This window comes from Pelodiscus sinensis, chromosome 17, assembly GCF_052426305.1.
Source record: "Pelodiscus sinensis isolate ZL-2025 chromosome 17, ASM5242630v1, whole genome shotgun sequence".
Taxonomy (NCBI): Eukaryota; Metazoa; Chordata; order Testudines; family Trionychidae; genus Pelodiscus; species Pelodiscus sinensis.
Window position 1 is genome coordinate 22,794,727 of NC_143068.1, and position 25,033 is coordinate 22,819,759.

Here is a 25,033-nt window from a genome sequence, read left to right on the forward strand (position 1 = left end):
GCCGGGTTGGTCCCGCAGCCCCAGGAGCAGCGCTACTGGTCCAACCCGGCAGCACCCCAGCTGCTTTGCCCCCGGCTTCCCCGATTCAGCTGCTGGTCAGTTTCAGCAGCGTCTGAATCGGGGAAGCCGGGCATGGAGCAGCTCCAATTGTCCGGCTGCCCTGAGCACTTCCGGGTTCCTGATGGTGCCGGACCATCAGGAGTGCCGGAGCATTGGATGCTGGACTAATGGAGTTTTACTGTACAGAATTTTTCAAAGAGATCCTGCTCTCTCCCCATTACAAATGTCAGTTCTGGGACATCTCGTTTGAGGGTGGACCTGTGGGATTATATCACAAGACTGAAATCTGAGCAATTGACAAGATTAACACCTAGTTAAGTCAATGCTCTGACATACACAAAAGAAAAAAAACCTTATGATTCTGCCTGCCTTCACCTGAGGTCTGAGAAAGCACAGATTCTTGTTTCCTGGTTGTCCTCATCCAAAGACTCTAGCAGCCATTTTGCAGGTTAAAAACAAGTTGAGCAATGTTTGAAGAGAGCAAGTCAGAATTTTTTTTATACATTATAAAAAAAATAATCTTCTTGCAATAATGAAAGATGACTTGCAAGATGTTAACTTAGTTTAAAACATTTTGCCATAGAAGGTGCTCCTGTAACCTGAGATTGTAAAAATCTTTGAAGCAAGAAACGTGTCTGGCTACTTTGTAAAACACCCCGCAAGTTAGTTATTTTAAGGTTATTGTCTCAAACAGTCAGTCATTTTCAATCTGTGGTCCATGGACTCCTGGGGGTCCACAGACTATGTCTAAGGGATGTACAAAAGGTTGTCATTGCCACAGAGCAGCAGTTTTCAACTTGTGTGCTGCAGATGCCTGGGGGTGTCTAAGATCTCCGAAGGGGAGGTCACATCTTCATTTGAAACTTTTTAGAGGTCTGCAATGGAAAGGTTGAAAACCACTATTCATGACCATTTTATCAGGACTTCGGGGGTACAGGCCAAGCGCAATAATTTCTGCGCAAGCTTAATTTCAGGCCAGCTCTAAGTTAAAAAAAACAACTTGCAAATTATGCTTCACTCACCTTATATTAGCACTGTGGCATAATTATATAAGATTACACTATGTATCAAAGACCCGCAAGTGCATATGATAAATGGACCTGGCTTTTGTCTGGCCATTATTTAATTTCCAGGCTATAAAAAGGAAGCATAGGTTTATAAATTCATGACTGGTGTGGAGAAAGTAAAGAAGAAAGCATTATTACTCATAAAACAAGAACTAGGGGTCATCAAGTGAATTAATAGGCAGAAGGTTTAAAACAACCAAAAAGAATATTTCTTCATATAATGCACAGTCAACCTGTGGAACTCCTAGCTAAAGGTTGTTGTGAAGTCCAAGACTATAACATGGTTTGAAAAAAGCTAGATAAATTCATGGATTGGTCCATCAATGGCAATTAGCCAGGATGGGCAGGGATGGTGTCTCTAGCCTCTGTTTGCCAGAACCTGGGAATGGGTGACATTTGATGACTACCTGTTTGTTCATTCCCTCTGAGGCATCTGGCATTGACTACTGTCAAAAGACAGGCTGCTGGGCAAGATGGACCTTTGGTCTGACCCAGTATAACTATGCTTATGACAATATCCAATACCAGATAATTCAAGAGGTAGAAACATGAATGTATGAAGTAGGCAGGTTTAATCCTATACAGAAGAGAAGTAAACTCTTGTCAGAGACTGGCGTATGACCTCAAAGCATGAGGATTTATCTTATTCAAGGTATTAAAAAACAAAAAAAGTTACATATTTCTTCAGCAATTTAACTAGCCATTGTCGACCCTTTAGGAGAAATTTTGCTTCCATTAATTTGCCAGCAAGCGTAAAAGCCACTGAACTTTTTTTTTTTCTCCTTAAAAGTTTTATTTCCTCCCACTCTCTGCCCCAAGACCTTGTTAAAAGCTCCAGGGTGTTCTCTCTGGTTCCTTTTTACAGGAGTTCCCTGATCCCACTCATTCAAAGCCAGTTTTATTTGTCTCACTGTGCTATTAGTGTTCTATGGACCTGATTTGCACAAGTTAAGATAGCAAATTGGGCATTTGAAAATACAAATGAGCAGTACATTTAACTGTACATTTGCATGCACAATCATGTGTGTCAAAGTTACGCATGGACTGAGATGCACCTAAAATTACCTGCCCCCTCAAATTTCAGTTTCTTCAGAATAAATTTTAAGGGATGGGAAAAAACACTTGAATCAAGTGCAAAAGAATGGTTTTATATTATGGCAATTATAGTACAATGCATCAGTAAAAAACACATTTAAAAGAAAAGAATCTACTAGTATTATTTAAAATTTTAATAGGATGTTTTTGTTATGCTTTTACTACATTATTATTTACTGCCCAAAAATAAGGGATGCTTTGTGAGCACCATTACTGCTTCCTACTTCAATTTTTATTAAAAAAGCAATACCTGGATTTGAATTTTCCTCCAAATACATTTTTAGTTTTGTTGTAAAGGGTGCTAAAGTGCTGAGAATTAGAAACACCAAAATACAAACAAACCAACAAACAACCCCTCAAAACTTTTAAGTCCCACTATTATTTTCTATACTACATTTTAAGATTTGTTTTCTGATGACTACAGATTAATTTACAACAGTAAGTGCACGTTTTAGACATTTTAAACAAGTGTTTCTTATTTATTCACAATTTAGATAGTTTAAAGAAAGACACAAAAGAAATACAAATGACAACATCAAAATGAAAAGGAGTTTTAGTGACAGAAAGTGAGTTTCAATAGCCAGTACTCTCCATCCATTTCAAAGTATTATCCAAACACTGCAGATGCAGAACTCAAATCACCATGTAAACTGATGTTAATGTTCTTTCTGAAATTAAACTGGAAATGGAAGTTAGCTGCCTCTTTATTTACGATCACATGAATCACCCAATTTTCTGTTTCTGCTTAAAGCAACATTTAATATCTTTTACAAAATGGATTCTGCGATACATTCTGAAGTAGCAACTTCATTTTGTCTGAGCTCTGCTTAAAAGAAAGCGTCAACTTTCTTTTTAAATAAACAGCTTTCAATTCTGCTTGTCAAACATGCAATTCAGAGCAGTGTTACACTTGCGGCTTGGAGGTATCCTTGGAGATACTGCAAGGCTTCTGCATTCAGACTAGTACTCAGCATTGATGGCACCTTAAACATAATAAGATAAAAGCATTAATGTGTGTATGTGTTAAACAACACTGTATTTCAGGATTGTGTCAGTATGAGGGTATAAGGAAAGGAGCTAACTGAATTCCTGATACAAGCAGTTTTGCAGTGCCAGTGCATTTTCTGCAACAGATATGCCAGTGTCTGCCAGCACCAGAAATTAGTATTAGAGATCTTAATTTTCTGCATTTTTTTACAATACTACACCTTGAAATTGAAATTAACAAGGACAATTTCACTTATATTGTCATATTACCAGTTTGGGTAGAATGTGAAAAATGAAAACAAACTAGGGATGTTAAATTTAGATTAATCAGCTAATCCAACAGTCAATGCAATTTGCACCAACTATTCGATTAATCTGTAAGGGAGCCTTGCCTTTGAAGTGTCTTCAAAGGCAAACATGATGCGGGGAGCACTGGGCCAGCACTGATGGAGTCCCCCACTGGTCCCCAGCGCCCTGTGGCATTTCAAAGCTGCTGCTCTGAAGTCTCCTCACCGCACTCCCCCCCCCCCCCCCCCCGCTACCCTTTTCTGACAGAGGGAGCAAGTGGGAGGAAAAGGGGAGAAAATAGTCAACTAGTGTATCGACTATCTGATAAGCTTTTGCTTATCAGATAGTTGACTAATCTTTCACATCCTAACACAAACCAAGTACAAAAGCAGATGTCTTATTACAGTAGGCTGTCCCCTGATCTCTCTGCTCCTCAGAATCTTAGAAGTCTTCAAGAGTTATGAAAACATTATATGGTTTAAGGTATTTTTTAACTGCACCCTACAAATATGCCTAGGCATGTAACTATTCAGCATGACCAACAGTAACATAGCTGAAGCTATTGATTTGGAGCTTTGACATTCAATTCAACTCAATGGCACTGGATGTTTTACCAGTCCAGGCACCATCTTCCCCATAAGACTAATAAATGCATTAGAATCTAATTCAGAACAAGTCCTCCACCCCAAATCCACCCTGTTCCCTAGGGGAGGAGATAGGTTAACCTAAGAGGTAGAAACATTTTACACCCTTCCCAGAATCAAAACAGAACGATTTGGACCTTCAAGGCATGTCTACACTGGGGAATTATTTTGAAATAAGGTGAGCTTCCAAACTATCAAGCCTGTAATTCGAAATAACTCCTGCTTGTGAAAAGGAATAAGCTTATTGTTAAATAGTTATTTTGGGAGTTGCTATTTCGAAATAACCTGGTAGTGTAGACACAGCATCATTAGTCTAGCAAAGCATATATTATAGAAAAATATTTCAGTTAAGCACTAAACATCCACTCTGTTTTGCTGTCTAGAAAAGTAACTTGAACATAAGAAACTGGTCATCAAAAGGGTATCTTTTCTCTGTAGAAATGGAGATTAACATTAACTGTCACCTACCCTGCCTGGACATGCAGTAGATAATTTGTGAAGAGATTGTGCCAGATGGATTTTAGGATTGTTCACCATTTGACCCACAGGATCATGCTCTTTTTTCCCAGCAAAGGCAAGCTGAGAGAATGCAGTCTGGTATCCTGGGGTATCTTCTATATCAATGAAGTGTTCTTCATCAGGGATAGTATCATCTTCAGGCAGTTCAAAGAGACCAATTAGAGCCTGCAGTAAAGGAGTCCTACCACAAGACAAAGGAGGATAAAACCAAAATATAAATAAATACATTATGTCAGCATGAATTGATTTTAAAATACTGAAAATTCAAATACATCTGACCCACAATGATTACTAATAAAGGGCCAACTGTTAATAGACTATGTCCTGATCTGGGCCAATATGGGATTTGAAGGTATAATGAATGTGCACAAAAATTTATAGACACCACTTAGATATGCTTATTAAAAAAAGATGAAGAAAGTATTCATCTTTGATTGTCTCAAGTTCCCTTAAAATGTCTAAAGAAAGCAACTCTTTTAGATTACTCCATTCATGGAGTTTTAATTTTTTCTTAATATTCTAACTTTGAGATCCAATCATTTTTAAATATAACTTATGGTTGCTTGCCATTTGGACAATGGATCTTCTATGAGGCTAAATGGCAAACAGGAATTTTAGTCTAAAGTTATGTATAGGCTCAACTATGCTGCCATTCTGAAGGCCAGAAAGTCAAAACCTGGCTTGATTTTCATAAGTAATGCAGAAGTAAAGGAAAATAATTTCTCTCAAGCAGGGTCCCAGAAGACCTGTCTTATTTGTTAGTTTCAAAACAATACTGACTTCTGCACAAAGATCACAAAAGCATATATTTTTTAAAAAGGAATGTATCATCTGATTAGTTCAACTGCATTAGCAACAATTAGTATCTTCACCAACAAGCCTTCAAAAGCTGTTCTGCACTTACCACAATTTTGTGTATTCGGTGTCCATCATGGGAGGGCACTCAGTTAGTATTTTAGTAATACCAACAGCACAGATTTTCTTCTCTACCTGTCCAGATACTTTTTGTATTTCAGGAATTATTATTTTCTCCAAAACCATTCCAAACATCCTATTGTGATATTGTAAACAGAAAAATAAGTGTAATTAAAAATGAGCTGGGGAAAAGCTCACCAAAATAAGGACATACTAAAAATGTATATGTAATCTTCAGGGAGTGATCTTTAAAAAGTGCAATGTTATCCTATAATAGTGGTGACTTGGAATGGATTCACTCAAAAATTCAAACTGAATCAAGATTAATTTCCTAATGGGAATAGAACCAATCTTCACAATTCCCCAAGGTCATCAGTGAAGTGATCTAATGATCACACAGAAATTGCATGGAAAAGTTGGTTTGACATCCTCGGAATAAAAGACAGTCTAGACTGGTTCTCAACATATTTACTGTTGGCCACATCCAATACTACCTCTATAACGCTGAGGATGCCACGTGGTAAGGACTCTGTGCTGACTGGGCTGCTGGAGAGGCTATAAAACCCACCCAGATGTAGAGAGAACAAATATAGCAACAAGAGGCATCAGAGAACCATACAAAAATGATGAATCTAGCATGACAGAGCATTCTCACGGAGGAACCAAGCTAAAAAGTCTGTGTAGGCAGCACACACTTCCCATGGATGGAGCTGAAACTGGGAATACCTCTTGTCCCCTTTCTGGTGATACTCTTTGGCAGATACTTGGACAATCCAAATGATTCAGGAAGTAACCACAATCAACTAGTCTCAATAGAAGAAAGTATTAGTTCTACATGGAACCTTTGAAACGATGGCAGAAATCTCAGAGGATAAGCACTCTTCCAGAATAGTGGGGGAATAAAATGACTACTTAGTTGAAGGGACAAGTACTTGTTTTCTGATTTTTAAACAGCAGACCAACAACTTCCCACATAAAAGTAATAACTATATAGAAGTATTAAATAAGAAATACTAACTTTGGCTGTATGCTGTCAAATATTTCTTGAAGTGCTAGTGCCCCATATTTAACACAGTACAAATTAATGAAGACTAGGAAACCTAATGAAAGAAAAGGGTCAGGTTAAAAACCCTCTAAAGAATATTTATACAATAGTATATATATGAGACTTCTCTGCACAAGCTTTAGAATGAGTAGCAGACTGTACCATTACTATGCAGACTGGCATAAAACATCACATCTCAAAAAGAGGCATTTTTAATAAGAGAAATGGTGATCAAAAGAATATAAATGTTTTAGTTATGGGAACTAGATTAATTCCAGTTATCACCATTTTTTTTGAAACGTTATGCACAGGGTACAATTTTAGACATCTAAAAATAAATTAAAGTTTGATTTTCTCATACAATGTGTTAAAGCACTGGCCATAATTAAATAAACTAAATTACAGAAATTGGAACATTACAACTGTCTACAACTCTTTTCTATGTAGCTGTTAGGAGAATCACTTAATTTCAGTTTGACGTAGGCTGTTATAATAATCATTTTCTCATACCTGCCAGTTAAAGACACTCATTTAACTATAAGACTCATATGGTAGGCCAATAAATATTGATTTACATTTTGTAGTGACTAGCATCTGTAAATTATGATGTAAATCACCAAAGCACACTTCAAATTTTAATCATTTGCCACACATTTTGCTTCTGTAATGCAAAACCTTATCAATGACTAAAGCTGACTAACAGCAGAATATCTTCCCAAATGCATGAAATATGAGAGTCCGATGTGCTGATCTGTTGATTTAGCGAATATATATGCACATCAGGTCTCTGTTAAGGTTCTGTAATGAAGCCGGGGTATATATTGCCTTTCGGTATCAACTAGAGATTAAAATTAAAGTCTTACGGAGTGTTTAAAATCACGGTAGTGATTTCAGCAACATGAAGATGGAAAAGAATGCAGAAGTCTTTCCTTTTAACTTATTTCCATTATTTTTAGGTTTAGGATAGATGTGGTATGTCCTGCTTCAAGCTTAACTGCTTCAAGATGCAGTTTTTGTTTGCTAATGAAAATAAATTGGTATAAATCACAGAAGTCAGAGATGCAAAAGACCTGCTAGCAGTCATCCCTTTTGGTCACTAGGATTCTTTCCCAAGGTAAGATCATCTAGTCATTTTTGTATTCTAAGTTATGGGGCTTTCTGTGTATCAGAATTCATATATGGCACAGAACTTACTTTTGATAAACTTTGTTGTTTTGGAATTTTGAAGTCTTTGGAAAAGTAGAATGAAGATTTGCTTCCTGTACTGGTCAACTGATTCTCTAGAAACATAAAACAATTATTCAAATTACAACAGCATATTACTAATGTAGTTTTATATAAAAATGCATAAGAAAGTTTTACTTGAAATTCTGACATTTGACTGAATTTAGCAATGATATCTTTCAAAGTATATAAACATGTTTGGTCCTCAGTCATTAAATTTGAATCTAGTTCACGTATTGTTATACTTACGGAGGCATATGCTCTATAATACTGTTGAGAAGATAGAATCCTTGATGGTCATTAGCTTTAGAGGCAATCAGCTTCTGGAATACACCTAATAATCCAGGCTGTAAGCAAACAAATAAAATAAAGCATTTTTCTTGATGTGACCCCTAGCAGGTATGATCAGAACTAGAAAAAGTCATGCACCTGTTTTCCTAATTAAAAAAAAAAAAAAAAAAAAAAAAAGAGTATCAAGGAGAATCTAATAAATCTAAAAAATAATTTCATTTTTACAGTTAGGGACAAAATATTTAGTAAAATAATATGTATGTACACTTATTTCCAAGAGTTAGGACTAACTTTGAAAACTACTTGAATGCCAAAGCTAATTCAGAAACAGCTGTCAGTATTTACTCAGGCCTGACATTGAGACTGGGTGGTGGATGGCAGGACATACAGCTCTACTGCTGGAAGTTACAGGCGAAGCATGAAGCACATATTTGTTCCTCACCTAAGTTCCCTGTAAGTTGTGTGCCTGCGCAGCTATTTTCTGAGCCCGTCTCAAAGATTCATAGCTTCTACACAGGCAGGAGGCTCAGATGACTGGTGGGAAGAAGAGGGGGCAGGGTGTCTCTATGCAGCAGCTGCTAAATGAAGCTAGCAGCCTGCTTGAACTGAGGAGCTCCCAGAGTAGATAAGCAAGATAAAGAAGGAACAAGTGGCTGCGGGAAGGAGTGGAGGGGAGATAATTCACTGGCTTGGGGGAGGGGAGTTTGGAGAGTCCTGGGTGTGAGGAGAGAGAAGCAGAAAACCCAGCAGTCTCCTCAAGCCTCCTGGGCTGGGAAGGAGGTAAGAGACTGACTGCATGGGATAGGTGGGAGAAAGAGGGGATGAGTGGGTGCTGGCATCGCTGCAGTGAGGTGGAGGCAGGGGGCAGTTTGTTTGGGGTATCCTCCTGACTCACTTGCTACAGTCCTCTCTGTCTGGGTTGGAGGGGAAAGCAGGTTACATTGAGGGGGCATGTGTGCCAGGACATTTGCATGATTACCTTTCCAACAAAGTTTACATAGGTGTTAATGGCTTAAGGCAAGAAAGAAAAAGATTCTTTTAACAGAGGTTTTTTTGAGTGTTATGGATATCTAAAACTCTGATCTTAATGATTTTTTTAAAATTCTGTGTTACTAATTTATACATGGTATATTGTATTGCATTAAGGCCAGATCTTTGCTATGTGGTAAATCTGTGCTATTTTTTCTGGCTCTTATGAATCAGACATAGCAAGCACTAAGCGTAATGTTTGTTGTTTTGTAGGATGAAACCTTATTTGCAAGCTCTTTGAAACACGTATCTGTCTATAAACCCTAAAGCCATGTGTTTATTTGTTCTGGGGGAGTCTACTCTTTGAGTTGGTGACACACAAAAGGTGAAAGTTTCAAACCAGGAGAACCTTTGTCTGTTTTTACATCACGGATCCTAAACATTCCCCAGAGAAACTGTATAAGCCTCAGTGAATGACTTTTACTCTCCTTCCCAGTGTTAGTGAATATTGTATTAGTCATGCTCTCCTGGCAAATACTATTTCTAGGTAACTCAGATTTGTTTAGCATCCTAAAGCTGAGCTATGTGTGGATACAATGCATTTTGGTGTGTTTAGTAGCTTGAGTTGTTAGAAAAAAAGTGATATGTGCTCCAAGTGTAATTTTTTTTTAACATTTGATTTCATATTAAATATTGTAAGCATTGCTCCTTGTTAAATATCTCTTGTTTTAATATATTTTCTTCCACACAAATGGACTGTTATTTTTTGTATATATGGAGGTTTTTTTGTATTGGTGGTGCACATCCACACACTATCTCAATACTGATGTTGCACATAAGAAATTTCAATCCGCCCAAGGCTAGAAAATGTTAGAGGTAACGCTGTTCCTCACTATTCCAATGCTCTTTCTGGGAGAAATCTTTGTCCTTCTAGGTTCCAGAGCACAAATGAGAGGTACTAGATTCTCCTATTTCAGTAGAAGAACTAGGGAAACCTATTTGCATACTAAGAGCAGCAGGAACTGAGCACAGGAATTCTGCAACTACATCGGCTAGCTGTGTGAAGAAGTAGTTGCCATATATAAAGAAAAGCAGAACGAAGATGATCTGAGGTATATATTGAATTGTGTGCATTACTCTACGGTTTACTATACAATAAGTTTGAGTTTACAGAGTCTGAGTAAAAACTCTGCATTAATCTCGCTATCTACTGAATTTTGTTAAGTTTTGGAAAGCGTCATTATCTCACTTATCTTAAATAATATACTGAGTTCAGACATGAATGTTGTAATCAAATTACCCCAACTTACAATTTTGTCAGCAGCAGCACTTGCTATTGTATTAGCACCCTTCTCTAAGTATGCCTGGAGGAGTCTCACCAAAGGAGGAATATTTCCTGTTCTTTCCCACAGTATTGGCTGGAGGAGATGAGGAAACAATGCCATGTAGGATGATGGGATGTCATTTTTATGCATTTCCAATAGCAGAGACATGACTTGAAATACGTATGGAATAAACTCTGTAATGAGGGAGTAGAAAATGACATTTGCATACGGTTAAAAGAGCATTATCAATTAAAATAATTCAGATAAAAATGCTTTTGTATTAAACCTACAGGTTTAACCTCCCTGGTCCAGGATATGACTGATCCTGAATGAGGGGATTTGCCAGAACAAGAGAGGTCTTTCCCCTCATGGCCTATGGTGAATGCTGCCCCCCAGCTTGTACTCCAATCTGGCCCCACTGCTGCCTGGCCTCTGGGGCCAAAACTCACTGCTATGCTGCCCTCCTCAACCCGCAATGGGGCTCCCAGCTGAGTCGCTGGTTCCTCCCTTGCCCCGTGGTGAGACCTCACTATACCTGGGCTTTGTGGTCCAGGAACATCTGTGGTCCTGCTGGACCATGGATGTTACTGGACCAGAGAGTCCCGGATAAGGGAGGTACAACCTGTACTATTATTACAAGTAACATTAGGATCCCTGTAAAATTGAAACCCAGTAAAAAGAGCTTTTTGCACCCATGTTTACTTATTAGGGCCCTACCAAATTCATGATCTTGAAAAAGCATTAGGGACCTTTACATCTCCCCCAGTGAAATCTGATCTTGTGTGTGCTTTTACCCTATACTTTACAGATTCACCAGGGAGACCAACATTTCTCAAATTGGGAGTCCTGATCCAAAAAGGAGGTGCTGGGGGTCAACCTTTTAGGCGAACCGTGGTATTGACACCCTTACTTCTGCACTGCCTTAACAGCTGGGCAGCCAAAGAGTGGCAACTGCCAACTGAGGACCTTGCTTTCCAAGTAGCAGTGCAGAAGGAAGGATGGCAATATACTATGTCATCCTTACTTATGCGTTGCTGGGATCCTGGGCAGCATCGCCACTAGCAGAAGAGTAGCAGTACCGCAACCACACATACAATACCTTGCAACTCCCCCCCCACAACTCCATTTTGGGTCAAGACCCCAACAATTACAACACTGATGTCTCAGATTTAAATAGCTTAAGTCATGAAATTCAAGATTTTAAAACTCCTATGAAGTTGACCAAAATGGACCGTGACCTTGTTAGTGCCCTACTTATTGGTTTACTTTTGCAAGTACATTTGTGTACAGCCAAATTCAATTTTTCTCTATTTATGGATTCTTATAATAGAACAGAAAAGGAGAAAAATTAGAGATCATATAGATGTTATAAAGCTACAAATACTGACTTACCATTGGGAGTAAGAGCAGTAGATTACTTCATTTTTTAAAAAATTGGTTAAATTTTCAGTTGGCATGTCCTTCATGAACAAGGAGTTGTTGGAATACTGTATTTTATAAATAAACCTCATTGGACTATAGCTACATTACATAACTCAGAATTACTGAATTAACAAATATGTATAGCAAGTAACTGCACAGTGAATCATATATATTACAACACAGGAAGAGAACATAACTACTTATTGCTTTTAGTCACCTTGCACATCATTCTGTAGTATCTCGGTAAACACCATAAACAAAGCCTCTTCAAAGCTTCCAACAGCAGCAGGGTTTGCTTTGCAAGTTATCCTTATCGACAAGCATATTGATTCAAACATGTAATGGTTAAAGTGAGGTTTGCTTGGGTTCTAAAAACAAGTTATGAATAATAAAAAAAAAAAAATCAACTCCGACTTTGAGAAGTCACTTATTTAATACAACGTAACTTAAGCAATGTAAGCATCAAACAATCTACTTTTAAACAAAAAGTAAGAGCCTTATGCTATTTTTTCTAAAGACCAATAATTCTATAGACACTGAAGGATAAAATAGCAAGATATTTTTATATCAATTTTGAAGTTTGTTTTCATAACTAAACAAAAAAATACAAATGCCCATTATTCCTAAATAACTTAAAAGAAAGTCTATATTTGGCTGATTTCGTTGGCAGTTGAAGGTGGTCTGAAGTCTTCACAGGATTCTCTATATACAAGTACAGAAATCCAACTTAATCGTTAACAGATTTTTTTCAGTTCAAGAAATTCAAATGCATCAAGAGCTGGAGTTAATTTCTTTTTTTATGTGTAACATTTACAGCTTCCATATTTCATTTGTTTATGTGACAAATCCAGATTTACATACCAGCAGTGTGTCTATAAGGATTGTATAAACAATTATTTTAGTACAAGCTTGTGTTATCTTATAATAGTTCACAATTAGATATGAAGAACGAGTTCCTATCAGAAGTAAAAAAGGTGTTTTCATTACTCTAACAGGCAATGTTACCACGATTTTAGTAAAAAATAATTTTTTAAAGAAAAAACAATTTCTGCTTTAAAAAGGAGTAAAATTAGCTAACAGTGAAGTGAACATTCTGCTCAGATAGTCTTCTATTTACCTTACTAACAGCCAGTAGTTTCTGAGTAAGCTGAGTGATGAGAGAAGGGATGTATGGGATAATAGCATCCTGTAGCAGAGAAAAACTTCTCATGATAGCTGTAAATAAATTGAGAGAGAATTTTACATGCATGAAGATGCACCAACTTTTCACTTACATGTATAAATCCTTGATTTTATTTGTATTATAGTTGAGCCTAGAGGACCCAGCTAAAATCAGAGACCATTGTGTTAGCTACTGTATTTACACTTAGTAAGAGAAAGACCTTGTCTTAAGACAAGCAGAGGCAGGTAAGATCTGGCCCCTCAAGCCACTCCAGCCCATGGCCTGCTCCTGCAGCACGGAGCAGCTCCATGTTGCTCAACACATCTAGCTGCTCTGTGCTGAGCCCAGTGGGTGTGTGGGAAGGCTGTGTGTGCAGCTCTCCTCCCTCACCTCCCTGCAGCACAGAGCCACATGGAACAGTCAGCCACTGTGGCTATGTTTACACTGACAGTTTTGCCAGCAGTGAGTATGCAAATGAGGTACGGATTAGCATATTACCATGCTACATTTGCATAATTTATGCACCATTTTTGCAGGGGGAAAGGTAGTGTGATGAGTTTTTTGCACAAAAGCACGTTGTGAAAAAACAGTGTGCATAAATTATGCAAATGAGGCATGGCAATATGCTAATGTGCCTCATTTGCATATCCAAGGCTGGCAAAACCAGCAGTTACTGTAGACAAAGCTTTCGAGCTGTCTGGGGACTGATGGCAGGCAGGGAAGCCAGTCAGTGCCCCACTGGCCGGGAGCTGCTTAGCTAAGTGCATCCTGGCCAGAGCCTGCCTCTGGCACCCCACCACCGCCCGCATCCCAACTCCCTCCCAGATTTTGCACCTCCTCCTATATCCCTCCCCCAGGCTGGAATCTTCTCCTTCACCCATACCCCTTCCTGGACCCTGCTCCTGAATCCCTGCCCCAAGTCACAACCCCCTCCTTCAATTAAACTTCTTTTCAGACCCCACACCCTCTCCTGCATCTCATTCCCCTACTCTAAGCTCCCTTCTGCACCCAACCTCCATCCCATAACCTGCACCCCTTTCATAGAAAAGTGCGGCCCTTGACTACTTACCAAAATCCTGGAGTGGCCCCACCTATCAAAAATTATTGCCCATCCCTCATTTACAATCTATATTCAAGACCAAGACTGGGTCAAAGGATCATTATTCCCATTTTACAGATGGATGCAGAGATTATAGGATTTGCTCAATAGAAATCTATGGCAGAGTCAAGAATTAAACCAGATCTTCTCAATCTTAGTTCAGTGCATCAGCCACAACAGTGGTTCTCAAGCCACGCCTATCCCTTAGGCCCGTATGCGGTGTGTGCGCAAGTGCGTGCATGTACCTCGCCCCCCCCATGGTCCCTTGTGCTGGACTCACCCACAGCCTGATGGAGGTGCCAGGCCCTTGGCCACCTTCCTCCCTTTGCCCAGCTCATCGGGGGACTGGGGATGCTAGGTGAAGCAAGCAGGAGGCTGGCTCGCAGCGCCTCACCTGCCCTGCAAACCACTAGCTGCCACAGCTCTATCCCTGCAGCTGAGTTTTGTTTACTCCAGCTCCTCTCCCCCGAGGCAGAGCAGCAACGCTTCCAGAGTTGGATGGACCCAACTGTTGACAGTGAGCTGTGGAAGGACCAGCAGGGGCCCTGGCTGCTGACAAAGGCCCCTTGCGGAGATGTGAGACCTTTCCACCTGCCCCTTGGTCCTGGAGGCGGGTGGGAGCATCCTGACTTCTCATGCTGAAGTTGTTCCTGCCTTCTCTAGGGGCACCAGGTAGGCTGGAGCCACTCTACCCAGTTCATGTGTTGGGCATGCAAGCTGGGGGGACCTTGCTATGTGCATCTCCTTCTCTCCAAGCATGGGGACTAGTGCAGTGAGGTGGGGACAAGGGGAAGTTTGGGGTGTCTAACTTGTTTCCCTCTGGGCTACAGGCAAAACAAAAGGCCTAGCTCATGATATTTGCATGATTACATGCCAAATGAAGTTTACATAGGTGTTAATGGCTCAATATAAGAAAGGAAAGGATTCTTTTAATAGAATTTTGGTAGTGTAGTAGATATCTGGAATCTCTGATTCGTTACAACATGTATTGTGTGTGTACTGATGCGATGTAAAATAAGAAGGGACCTCTTAACATTAACTAACATAATAAATATGCATATATAATGTTACCCGTCTGCCAAAAGTTTGTGAATGGGTTTGTTGGTCTGCAGTATAAAAAAGGTTGGGAACCACTGAGCTGTAAGACAGTACAAGTTGAATCTCTTTAGTCTGACATCATTGGGACCTCACCGATGCCAAACCAGAGAACTTGCCGAACTACGAGGGGTCAATGTTGTCTAGCATCATTTCTAATACTTCCAATACTTACTGGGCTCCTAGGGGTAAATTAGAGCTAACTAACAGCACAGAACACGGAGAGCCAGGGCTGGTGGCTGTAGACAAACTTTATGGGACCACAGGAAACTTGGCCACACCCATGGTAAGTGGACGTCAAGCTAACTGAAATCAAGTGGACCGCAGATGTTGCCAGACCAAAGAGGGCCAGACTAGGAAGGTTCAACCTATAGTAAATTTGAAGCTTGCAGTTAATATATCCCCCTTATAGTCTTAAGAATGAACTATATCCCTCATCTGACACCTTTCTTTATCTTTGTCACATATAAGGCTGCAAGAGATACGATTTTTCTCTTGGGTTCCACATTTGGGCCATGGCAACTTTATCTACTTTAGAATAAAAAAATACATAAATCAGGTATTTCAAAGGCACATAAGGAGTAAAGTCAGTTTCTCAGTGCAAGGTAAGGAGTTTCTTACCTTTCATAATATACTCATTTTCAGATGAGCCAGGAAATGTCAGTGCTTTAAAAAGGTTTGTTAGCAACACTTCTACAAATGGTGCCATTTCTGCAGCTGTAATGCTGTAGATAAAAACACAGTTTTGCAACATTCAATTTTTTATTCAAAACACAATTTCTAAGCAACTTATGATACGCAGACATAAAGAGAAAAAAAATCCCCTAAAATGATTATAAACCCCCCAAACTTACAGGGTAGTATTGTTAGTCCCTCTCATGGTAAACAACCTCTCAAGAGCATGGGCTGCATAAGTATGAACCACAATACTTTCTGCTTGAAGATGATTGATTAAGAGAGGAATAGACACCAGAAGTTGTTCTTTAGGTACCTACAAAAACAGAGTGACATTTATAGAATATTGAAATGGACAATTTAGAATCAGACATCTCTATTTTGAGAAAACATTCACCCTAGAACCTGTTTAACTGGAATAAGGCAAGTTCTTCATGGGACTAGAAGGCAGCTCTAACATATTATTACAGTAACTAACATCACACTGATATCTACGGGCTACTGCCTTGTTTCTGTCATCACCTATGTATTGTTCCATATCAATATAATGATTTTCTTCAGAGTTTATTATTCAAAGAATCTCTAAGATGCACAATAACTGTGTATGGTGACCATTTTAATAGACTGCTCTAGTATTACATCTGAACCTCTGTACTTCCGGGTGTTCCTAAACATGTGGTGGAAAGGGTCCTAGGAGGTGGAGAAGGAAGCAGTTCTCACACTGTTGTTCTTCCTCCCGCCCCGAGCTGGGAGAATGGTGCAGTGCAGCAACACACAACCCCTGAGGCTTTTCCCCATGTTCCCCAGAGTGGTGGGGGGCATGGAACCATGTGCGCTCCCAAAAGCAGGGCACAGGTAAGTGCTCTACCTCCATCTCCCTCACACTCAGACTCCCTAGCGCCCTCTCTAACCTGGCAAATTCTTTAATCTGGCATATCCTGTTTTCCGGGGTTACCAGATTAAACAGGTTCAAGTGTATTTGATTTACTTTAAATACTTTTCTCCCCCATTAATAGAGTGACCAGTAGCTCTTCATGAACAGTGATATTAATTTGATCAGGAATGTTTGTGGAATAAGGTACTACTCAACATGACTAAAGGTAGGAGTATCTTGTCCTCTGATTTGATTAATGGGAGCAGGATTGGGCCCCAAAATACAGTCATGTTCCAACTGTAACTGATTATTAACATGTTTATGACACTAATATTCACCTTCAGACTTAATTTATCATGAAACATATGGTATTGAATATCTATTGAAGTAATGTATTATATGATATGTAAAAATGTTTTCTTTAGTCTTAGTAAGTATAAAATGACAGCAAGCTAAATGACATTACAGGTTGAACCTCTCTAGTCCGGCACTTACTGGTCCAGCAACATCTGTGGTGTCCATTTACCATGGGTGTGGCCAAATTTCCCACAGTTCCATAAAGTTTGTTTATAGCCATCAGTCTTGGCTCTCTGTGTTGTGCTGTTATTTGGCTCTAATTTGCCCTCCAAGAGCCCCGTAAGTGTGGAAGTGTTGGTAATGCTGCCAGAAAAACACTGACCTCCTGTGGTTTGGCAAATTCTCTGGTTTGGCACTGTTCAGGTCCAGTGGGTGCTGGACTAGAGAGGTTCAAACTGTAGGAATGTAAGATTAAGAGAGCAACTTACTTGGTTCCTGAAAATCATGATATACTTGATACCATCAGCTTTAAGCACAGGAAATTCATTCACTACAAATGAAGGGAATGGCTAGTGAGCTTTTGGATTATTATGTATAGATTTTAACATAAAATTATATACAGAGTTGACAGTGTCTTAAATGATTCTTCATAAGTTAGCTATATAATACCTTTTCAAATTTATAGTTGACACATTGCTGTAGGAGTACTTCCACAGCATGTAGCAGTTATAAGAACATTATGTCTTATAAGAACATACTTACTTCTGTCTGGTAAGCTATTCATAGCCCTGATATACAACAATACGACATAGCACTAACCACTGTATGTATGGTAAGCCACAGAATAGATCATGGTAAGCTCATGACAGTTTAAAGAAGTACTTATAAAAAAAAGACAGTTTGTGCACGAATAGTTGACCTCTAATTTCTATGCTGAAGACAGCATTCTATTATGGAGCAAACGGCTTGGCTTACGAATAAAAAAAACCTCTCACTCTCATCCTCACCAAATACTTCTATAGAATGAGCGGCTGCAGCATAATACAAAACATTCACTCTCCAATAACCAAACTTTAGACTTCACTATCTTACTCAAAAAATGGATGAGTATACCCTGCAGGAAAATCATCAGCATTTTTACTCTGAAAACGTTGTGCATCAATAAAAGTCAATGACCAAAGAGGTTTTAGATATGCTACGCAAGCAACATTATGGCATACATAACCCCGAGCTTACCATTAGCAGACTTTAAGTCAGGTTGAATGTGATTCACAAAGAATTCTGTCAGATTTACAAGTTCGTTGGCTTGCGTTATTCCGTGCTAGAGAAAAGAAAACCAGATAAATGTTTAGAGAGACCAACTCTCATCTATTTTTCTAAGGGTATGTCTACACTACAGCGCTATATCGAATTAACTTATTTCGAATTAACTAATTCAAAAAAGAACTAGACAAATTCATGGAGGTTAGGTTCATCAATGGCTAATAGTCAGGATGGGTAGGAATGGTGTCTCCAGCCTCTGTCTGACAGAGACTGGAAATGAATGACAGGAGAGGGATCAATTGATGATTACCTGTTTTGTTCACTGCCTCTGGGGCATCTGGCATTGGCCACTGTTGGAAGAGAGGATACTGGACAAGATGGACCTTTGGTCTGACCCAGTATGGCTGTTCTTATGTTCTAAGAACTTCTAATTTCTAAGTCTGGCTTTGACAATGACTCCTTCTCTAGGTTTGGGAAAGTCAATTCAACCCACTGCCTCAGTCTTCCCAGAAACTGAACGGAAGGGATGTGTGGATTGGTTAATATATACACCAACTCAGTGTGTCAGGTAACAGAAATTTTAAAGTGTTAACCACGATATGAGGTAGGAGAGGTAAGATGGAAGCCACTGTAGATTAATGTCCTAGTTGTCCTTATATAGAGGTGAAATCAAATTTCTCTTAAATCATGTGGTGATGTGTTTCATGGCAGTTTTGTAATCCTTGCAAAACTTGTAACACAACCACATAGTGCATCATAATTGAGCACTGCTCTTCAACTGTTCACAACTGGAAAGCGAGAGAAGTACAGGGCAGAATTGGGATTCTTTGGCAGCACAGCAACAGGAAGCTTCCATAACATTTTTCACAAGCTTGATTCCAGACAATTTTATTCATTTCTCATAAGGCCATTCTAATGCATATACTGTGGGCCAAATTTTGATAATTAGTTTTAAATTGATGTGATACCATTCCCTTCAACGAATGTATTGCCAGTATATAGTATGCAACACACTTAACCCGTGATACATACTAGTTTAGTCTCCTGTGGGCTGTAATACTTGGATCTAATTTTGGTGCTTTGGTTTAGTATGCAAATGCCAGTAGTGGTAGTAGCCTATGATAAGAAAGGGATCAGAATCTAGTGGTCACCTCTGGCCTAAAAATCCTATGATGCATGTATGGATACATACAGGTTTAACATGAAAAACATGTACAAGTACCTTCTGTGTCTGAGCTTTGGATGCCAAAGATGTTACAAGGTAAATGGCTGCATCTTTATGCTTCCAGTTGACAGATGGATTCTTTGCATATTCTTGCAGCATGGAATTAACATAGCCAGAGAAGATCCCTGTTACGGGTCCTTCAAAAAACTTGCATAAGCCTCGTACTAGATCACAAGCTGCTCTGCGTCTGGTATCAATATCTGTATAAAAAAGAAGTAAGATTATTTGGATAGTGTGTGTTAGACAATGTTCTAGGATATAGGCAAATATATATAATGCTGGTGATAGAATACACTCCAGATTTTACTACCTAAGGAAAAAATTTGACAGGCATGCAAGGAGTTTTCTTTTTTATCATAATCTTCTCTTTCACTCTTACAAAAAAGTAACTGTCCTAGTAAATTTGCGGGACAATTTTGTAAAATTTTCTTTTTGTTTCTGAAGACGAAATAGGTACACTAGAGTTTATGCTAGATAAACCTAAGAGACGGAAGAAGCTTTTAAAAATGGATTACAAATGTAAGGTTTCCAACTGGATAACATTAATACCAAGTAACAACCTACTTTTCACAATTATTTAAGTAAGATGAGGGAAGTAAGAATCAGATTCAGATGCAACAAGCTGTTTTCCTAGTGTCCCAAGTAGCCTCAAAGTTTATATAAGATGTAACCAATTGCTTAAATTCTATTACAGTGATATTGTAACTCTTAAGAAATCTCACTAGTGGTCTGGGTCCGACACAGCTATTCCACCACTGTAAGTTATGTCATAGACAGGGCTCCGACAGACTTCGCCGGGCTCTAGACAAGGCAGATGTGGGGGCTGTCTCTGGGCTCCTGGAAGAGACAGGACCTTGGATAGAAAGGACAGGTCTGGGAAATAGCCTCTCCCAGCCAGCACTTCAGCTCTGCCCAGTGTACACCACCTGGGGCTGCAGCAGCTGAGAGACCCAGTCTTTTTTTTTTTTTTTTTTTTTTTTTAAGAAAATAAATTGCTGGGCCCTGGGGCAACTGCACCCTTTGCCTCTGTCAGTGGGCCTGGTCATAAGACTTTAGAATCATTATGAATAAATGCCAATAGGGGAGGCAACATTGCTTAGAAGATAAGAGCTCAGAAGACCTGGGCTCTATTTCTAGCTCTGCCATGGACCTCTAAGGTGACCTTAGGCAAAACATTTCACCTCTAGGCCATTGACTTTATTTGTAAAACATTTTTTAAATTAATGGATGGAAAGTACTACATATGAGCTAGGTACTAGATATTATTGTGGTACATCTGAAGCATGGCTAATTCCAGGTAAAAGCAGTATTCAAAAATCTGCTGTCTCTCTCTTTCCTAGTAGTCTAAGAAAAACAAAAAACTTCTTTTTCTTTGGCCAGGCATCTTTCTCTGGATTTGGATAAAGACTCTGATAATTGATTTTAGAAAGAGCTTTCCAAGTGTAGAAATAAAGATCTTTAAGCTTCACTAGACTGCTTCACTTCTTTGGTATTATGTTTAAAAATGTAAAATATTCCAGCATATCAGTGCATTACCAGATCCTTCCAAATCCCTTCTTATATATTCTTCAGAATTATCTTCAAAAGCTTCTTCATCAGCAGCTGCAGAGAAAATAGATCATTAATGAAATTCACTAATGAGAACTCACTTGTTTGGTTGGTTAATGTCAAAAAATTGAGATAAAGCTCAGATGTTGACATAAATTAAGAGTGAGAAATTAATGGGATTAAGAAATCTTGCCAGCTATTATACAGCATATTGGGCTTGATGCATCACAAGTTGCATGTATGTGCTTCAACAGACAAATGAAACTCCTTTTCTTTCATGCTCATGAGCTGCTGTGTGTTGGATGTAAAAAAGATGGGGCACATTTCAATATATGTATTTGAACCAAGAGGCTTTCAAACTCATGCACTTAAAAAAATGGAGGGGGAGGAGAGGAAAGAGTTCCAATTGCTGAAATAAATTTTCAGCAAGCACTAGGATCAAAGTGAGTCAGATGAGCCAGGGAGAAGAACCACAAAAGCATCTCCTGGTTAAACTGCTGAATTATTCTGGGTGTTTACTCCCATAACTTTAAAATTTCGAAGAGGACTGTTATCATTCCTTCCCAAATTGACATTTTCATACATGATCATTTCCACAGCAACTCAACAGACATACTATTAGAGAAACTTGATTTGACTCTTGTGCAAGGGTGCATTGGACCCAACCATTAAGCCCTCACATTACTAAACAGATAACAAAACCATCACTATATTCAAAGTTATCCTCTACTGGTCATAAGTGCTACTAATATGCATTACAAAATTATTTACCTCTAAATTCCATGTTTGGAACAATCACTTTTTCACAGATGCTTGTCAAGGTGTTCTGATCTTCAAACAGATGTTTATAATGTGGTCTCTCACAAACTGAGGCCAAAAACTGGATTGCATTGCTTACCAACTAGAATATAAAACAGACCCATTTTTAGCACAACTGAACAGTTAATTTTAAAACTGGATGGAAATATATAATAACTTACCAAGTCATATTTAACTTCCTGGCCTGTTGTAACCAACAAATTCCAGATCGCTGTGACAAAACGAGGCAGGTAAGGCTGGAATTCTTCATCATATTTTTGAGCATACAAAGCAGCATTATCACAAATTTGGGATTTCAACAGCTCCAATAATCCAGCTTCCTCTTCATCCTCATATAAAACAAAACTAAAAACTCAAACATGCTAATTTCAACATTAGTGAACAATCAGCTTCCAAAAAAAAAAAAAAAGGAAGTATTTTTTAAAGTGCTGTTGTATAGGTGTTTTACAGTTCTATGGAAATACAAGAATAAGTGGTCAGTTCTCACAATGGAGAGAAGTAAATAAGAGGATCCCTCAGGAATCTATACAGGGACCTGTGCTGTTTAAACACACTCATAAGTGATCTGGAAGAAGTAGGTTGTGCCCACAGAAGCTCATAATATCGTCTACATTTTTGTTAGTCTAAGGTGCTGCAGGACTATTTGTTAAGTTTTTTCCTGGAAAAGAGTGTGAATAGTGAGGGTGCAAAGTTGGCAGACAATATAAAACTACACAACATAGTCAAGCCCAAAGCAGTCTATGAAAAATTAGAGAGATTTCAAGAAACTAGCCAGCACAATGGCAGACCAAATTCAGTTCTGAAATAAAGTAACTGACATTGGAAAACATGGGATCTAATTCAGCTGTTACCACTCAAGAAAGATCTTAGTGTCACTGAGCAAATGTTTTCTGAGAACTATCAACAATGTGCAAAGCAGGGATGTGAACGACTAATCGCTTTTCCCTACCTTTGCTGGCTCTATCAGAAAAAGAGGATGTGGGAAGGATGGGAGAGGGAGGGGAGGGAAAGAGGGGAAGAAGACGGGTGGTTCAAAGCGGCAGCACCACATGGAGCCCTGGGTTACCAAGGAAGTCCCCAGCTGACCTCAGGCTCCACGTTGTGCTGGCGTTTCAAAGTGGCATGTGGAGCCAGATGCCAGGCTCCCCACAACGTTTCCAAGCAGCAGTGTCGCATGGAGCCCGGAGTCAGCTAGGGACTGCTCGAGTCCCCCACTGACCCCATGCTCCCTGCAGCACTTTCGCCTTTGAAGTGTAGCTTCAAAGCAACCCTAGGGCTGTTGCTACACTTCAAAGGCAGAGGTGCCCTTAATCGACTAACTGAATAGTTGATGCAATTTGCATAGACTATTCGATTAGCCAATTAATCTAATTTAATATCCCTAGTGCAAGGGCATACAAACAAGCTAACAATGTTAAGAATTATTCAGGGACAGATACATCAGATTAAAAAAAAAAAAAAATCAAAACAATGTTACTATATATATCCATGGAACTCCTAGATCTAGAATACTGCATGCAGTTCTGGTTGCTCCATATAAAAAAAGATGTATTAACATTGGGAAAAAACCACAGAGAAAGGCAACAAACAATGATTGGGGTTATAGAACAGTTTCCACATGAGGAGAGATTACAAAGGCTAGAATTGTTCATCTTCGAAAAAGAGGTAAGAAAGGGGAGAAATTAGAGGTCTATAAAATCATGATTGGTATGGAGAAAGTGAATAAGGAAGTATTTACCCCTTCACATAATACACAAAGTAGGGGGTCACCCAATGAAATTAATAGGCAGCAGATTTCACACACATAAAAGGAAGTACTTCATATAACACACAGTCAACCTGTGCAACTCATTGCCAGGGAAGTTGCGAAGACCAAAACCATAATAGGGTTCAAAAAAGTATTATAGTAAGTACACAGTGGATAAGTCCGTCAATAGCTATAAGTCAAGATGGTCAGAATCCAACCCCCTGCTCCAGTTGTTCCTCAGCCTCCAGCTGCCAGAAACTAGGAGGGGACTGGGTACTAGGCTAGATGGACTATTGGTGTGATCCAGTATGGCCATTTTTTAAGAAAGAAATCAAAGTACAGGTTGGACCTCTCTGGTCCGGCACACTTGGGATCTGACCAGTCCAGAATGAGGGATTTGCCAGACCAGAGATCATTTCTGGTCCCCTTGTCATCAGCCCCCACAGCCCCAGCTCATCTCCTTCTCCCCCCCCCAACCTCCAGCCCCCATCAGTAATGCACACAACGTGGATTCAAGCTTTGAGAACTGCTAGTGGAGTACAGAACTAACCTCTTTAGTCCGCCACTCTCTGGTCTGGCAACATCCATGGTCTGGCATGATTTTAGTTAACCAAATGTTCACTTATCACAGGTGTGGCCAAGTTTCCTGCAGTCCCATAAAGATTGTTTAAGGCTACCAGTCCTGGCTCTTAATGTTCTGTGCTGAAAGTTTAGCTCTAATTTACCCCAAATGTCTTAAGAGCCCAGTAAATAGTAGAAGTGTTGGTAATGCTGCTAGACAATATTGACCTCCCATGGTTTGGCAAATTCTCTGGTTCAGCCCTGGTCAGGTCCCGAGAGTGCTGGACTAGAGAGGGTCAATCTGTATTTAAAAATTATATACATGAACAACCATATAAAGATAATCCTACTGGACAAGTCTCTACAACAAGTGTTAAAATAAAATATTTACAATGCCACAGATGACTTACACAAAGGCCAATGCCCAGTGCTTTCAATGGATTGAGACATGAAGTTATTCCTGTAAGGTAGTCACCTCCCCTAGTTGACAAATTTTCAATGGTTTATTAGCTTAGGGATGTTAAAATTAGATTAATCAACTAATCGAAGTCAATGGAATTTTCATCCAGGGCTTGACAAATAATGTAATCTACTCACCCGTGGCGAGTAGATTACGACCCGGAAGAGCCGGCGCAGAGAGCAGAACAGTGCGAAACCACGCGGTGTGCGAGCCCTGTTTCCATCTACTATTCAATTAGTCGATAAGGGCGCTTCCACTTTGAAATGCACAAGAGTCCCCATGGGGACTCTTGTATATTTCAAAGACTGAAACACTGTGTGGAGCCTGGGGCCAGAAAGGGACTCAGATAGAGTCCCC

At 39.3% G+C, this 25,033-nt stretch overlaps 1 protein-coding gene across 2 annotated transcripts in view; it reads right to left on the bottom strand.

Annotated features, from left to right (window-relative positions):
- Positions 1 to 2,671: 2,671 nt before the first annotated feature.
- CSE1L (chromosome segregation 1 like) overlaps positions 2,672 to 25,033 on the bottom strand; it is a 42,238-nt gene continuing 19,876 nt past the window's right edge. For both annotated transcript variants that reach the window (XM_075901235.2, XM_014578146.4), the window contains exons 9-25: positions 22,070 to 22,237; positions 21,861 to 21,990; positions 21,078 to 21,143; positions 19,539 to 19,741; positions 18,290 to 18,374; positions 17,542 to 17,603; positions 16,062 to 16,198; positions 15,829 to 15,932; positions 12,969 to 13,066; positions 12,069 to 12,219; positions 10,415 to 10,623; positions 8,094 to 8,191; positions 7,815 to 7,900; positions 6,594 to 6,675; positions 5,565 to 5,711; positions 4,610 to 4,841; positions 2,672 to 3,205 (exon numbers count right to left, since the gene is read on the bottom strand). In XM_075901235.2, the coding sequence (XP_075757350.1) occupies positions 3,116 to 3,205; positions 4,610 to 4,841; positions 5,565 to 5,711; positions 6,594 to 6,675; positions 7,815 to 7,900; positions 8,094 to 8,191; positions 10,415 to 10,623; positions 12,069 to 12,219; positions 12,969 to 13,066; positions 15,829 to 15,932; positions 16,062 to 16,198; positions 17,542 to 17,603; positions 18,290 to 18,374; positions 19,539 to 19,741; positions 21,078 to 21,143; positions 21,861 to 21,990; positions 22,070 to 22,237 (2,148 nt within the window). In that variant the 3' untranslated portion in view covers positions 2,672 to 3,115. The remainder of the gene's footprint in view (positions 3,206 to 4,609; positions 4,842 to 5,564; positions 5,712 to 6,593; positions 6,676 to 7,814; positions 7,901 to 8,093; positions 8,192 to 10,414; positions 10,624 to 12,068; positions 12,220 to 12,968; positions 13,067 to 15,828; positions 15,933 to 16,061; positions 16,199 to 17,541; positions 17,604 to 18,289; positions 18,375 to 19,538; positions 19,742 to 21,077; positions 21,144 to 21,860; positions 21,991 to 22,069; positions 22,238 to 25,033) is intronic.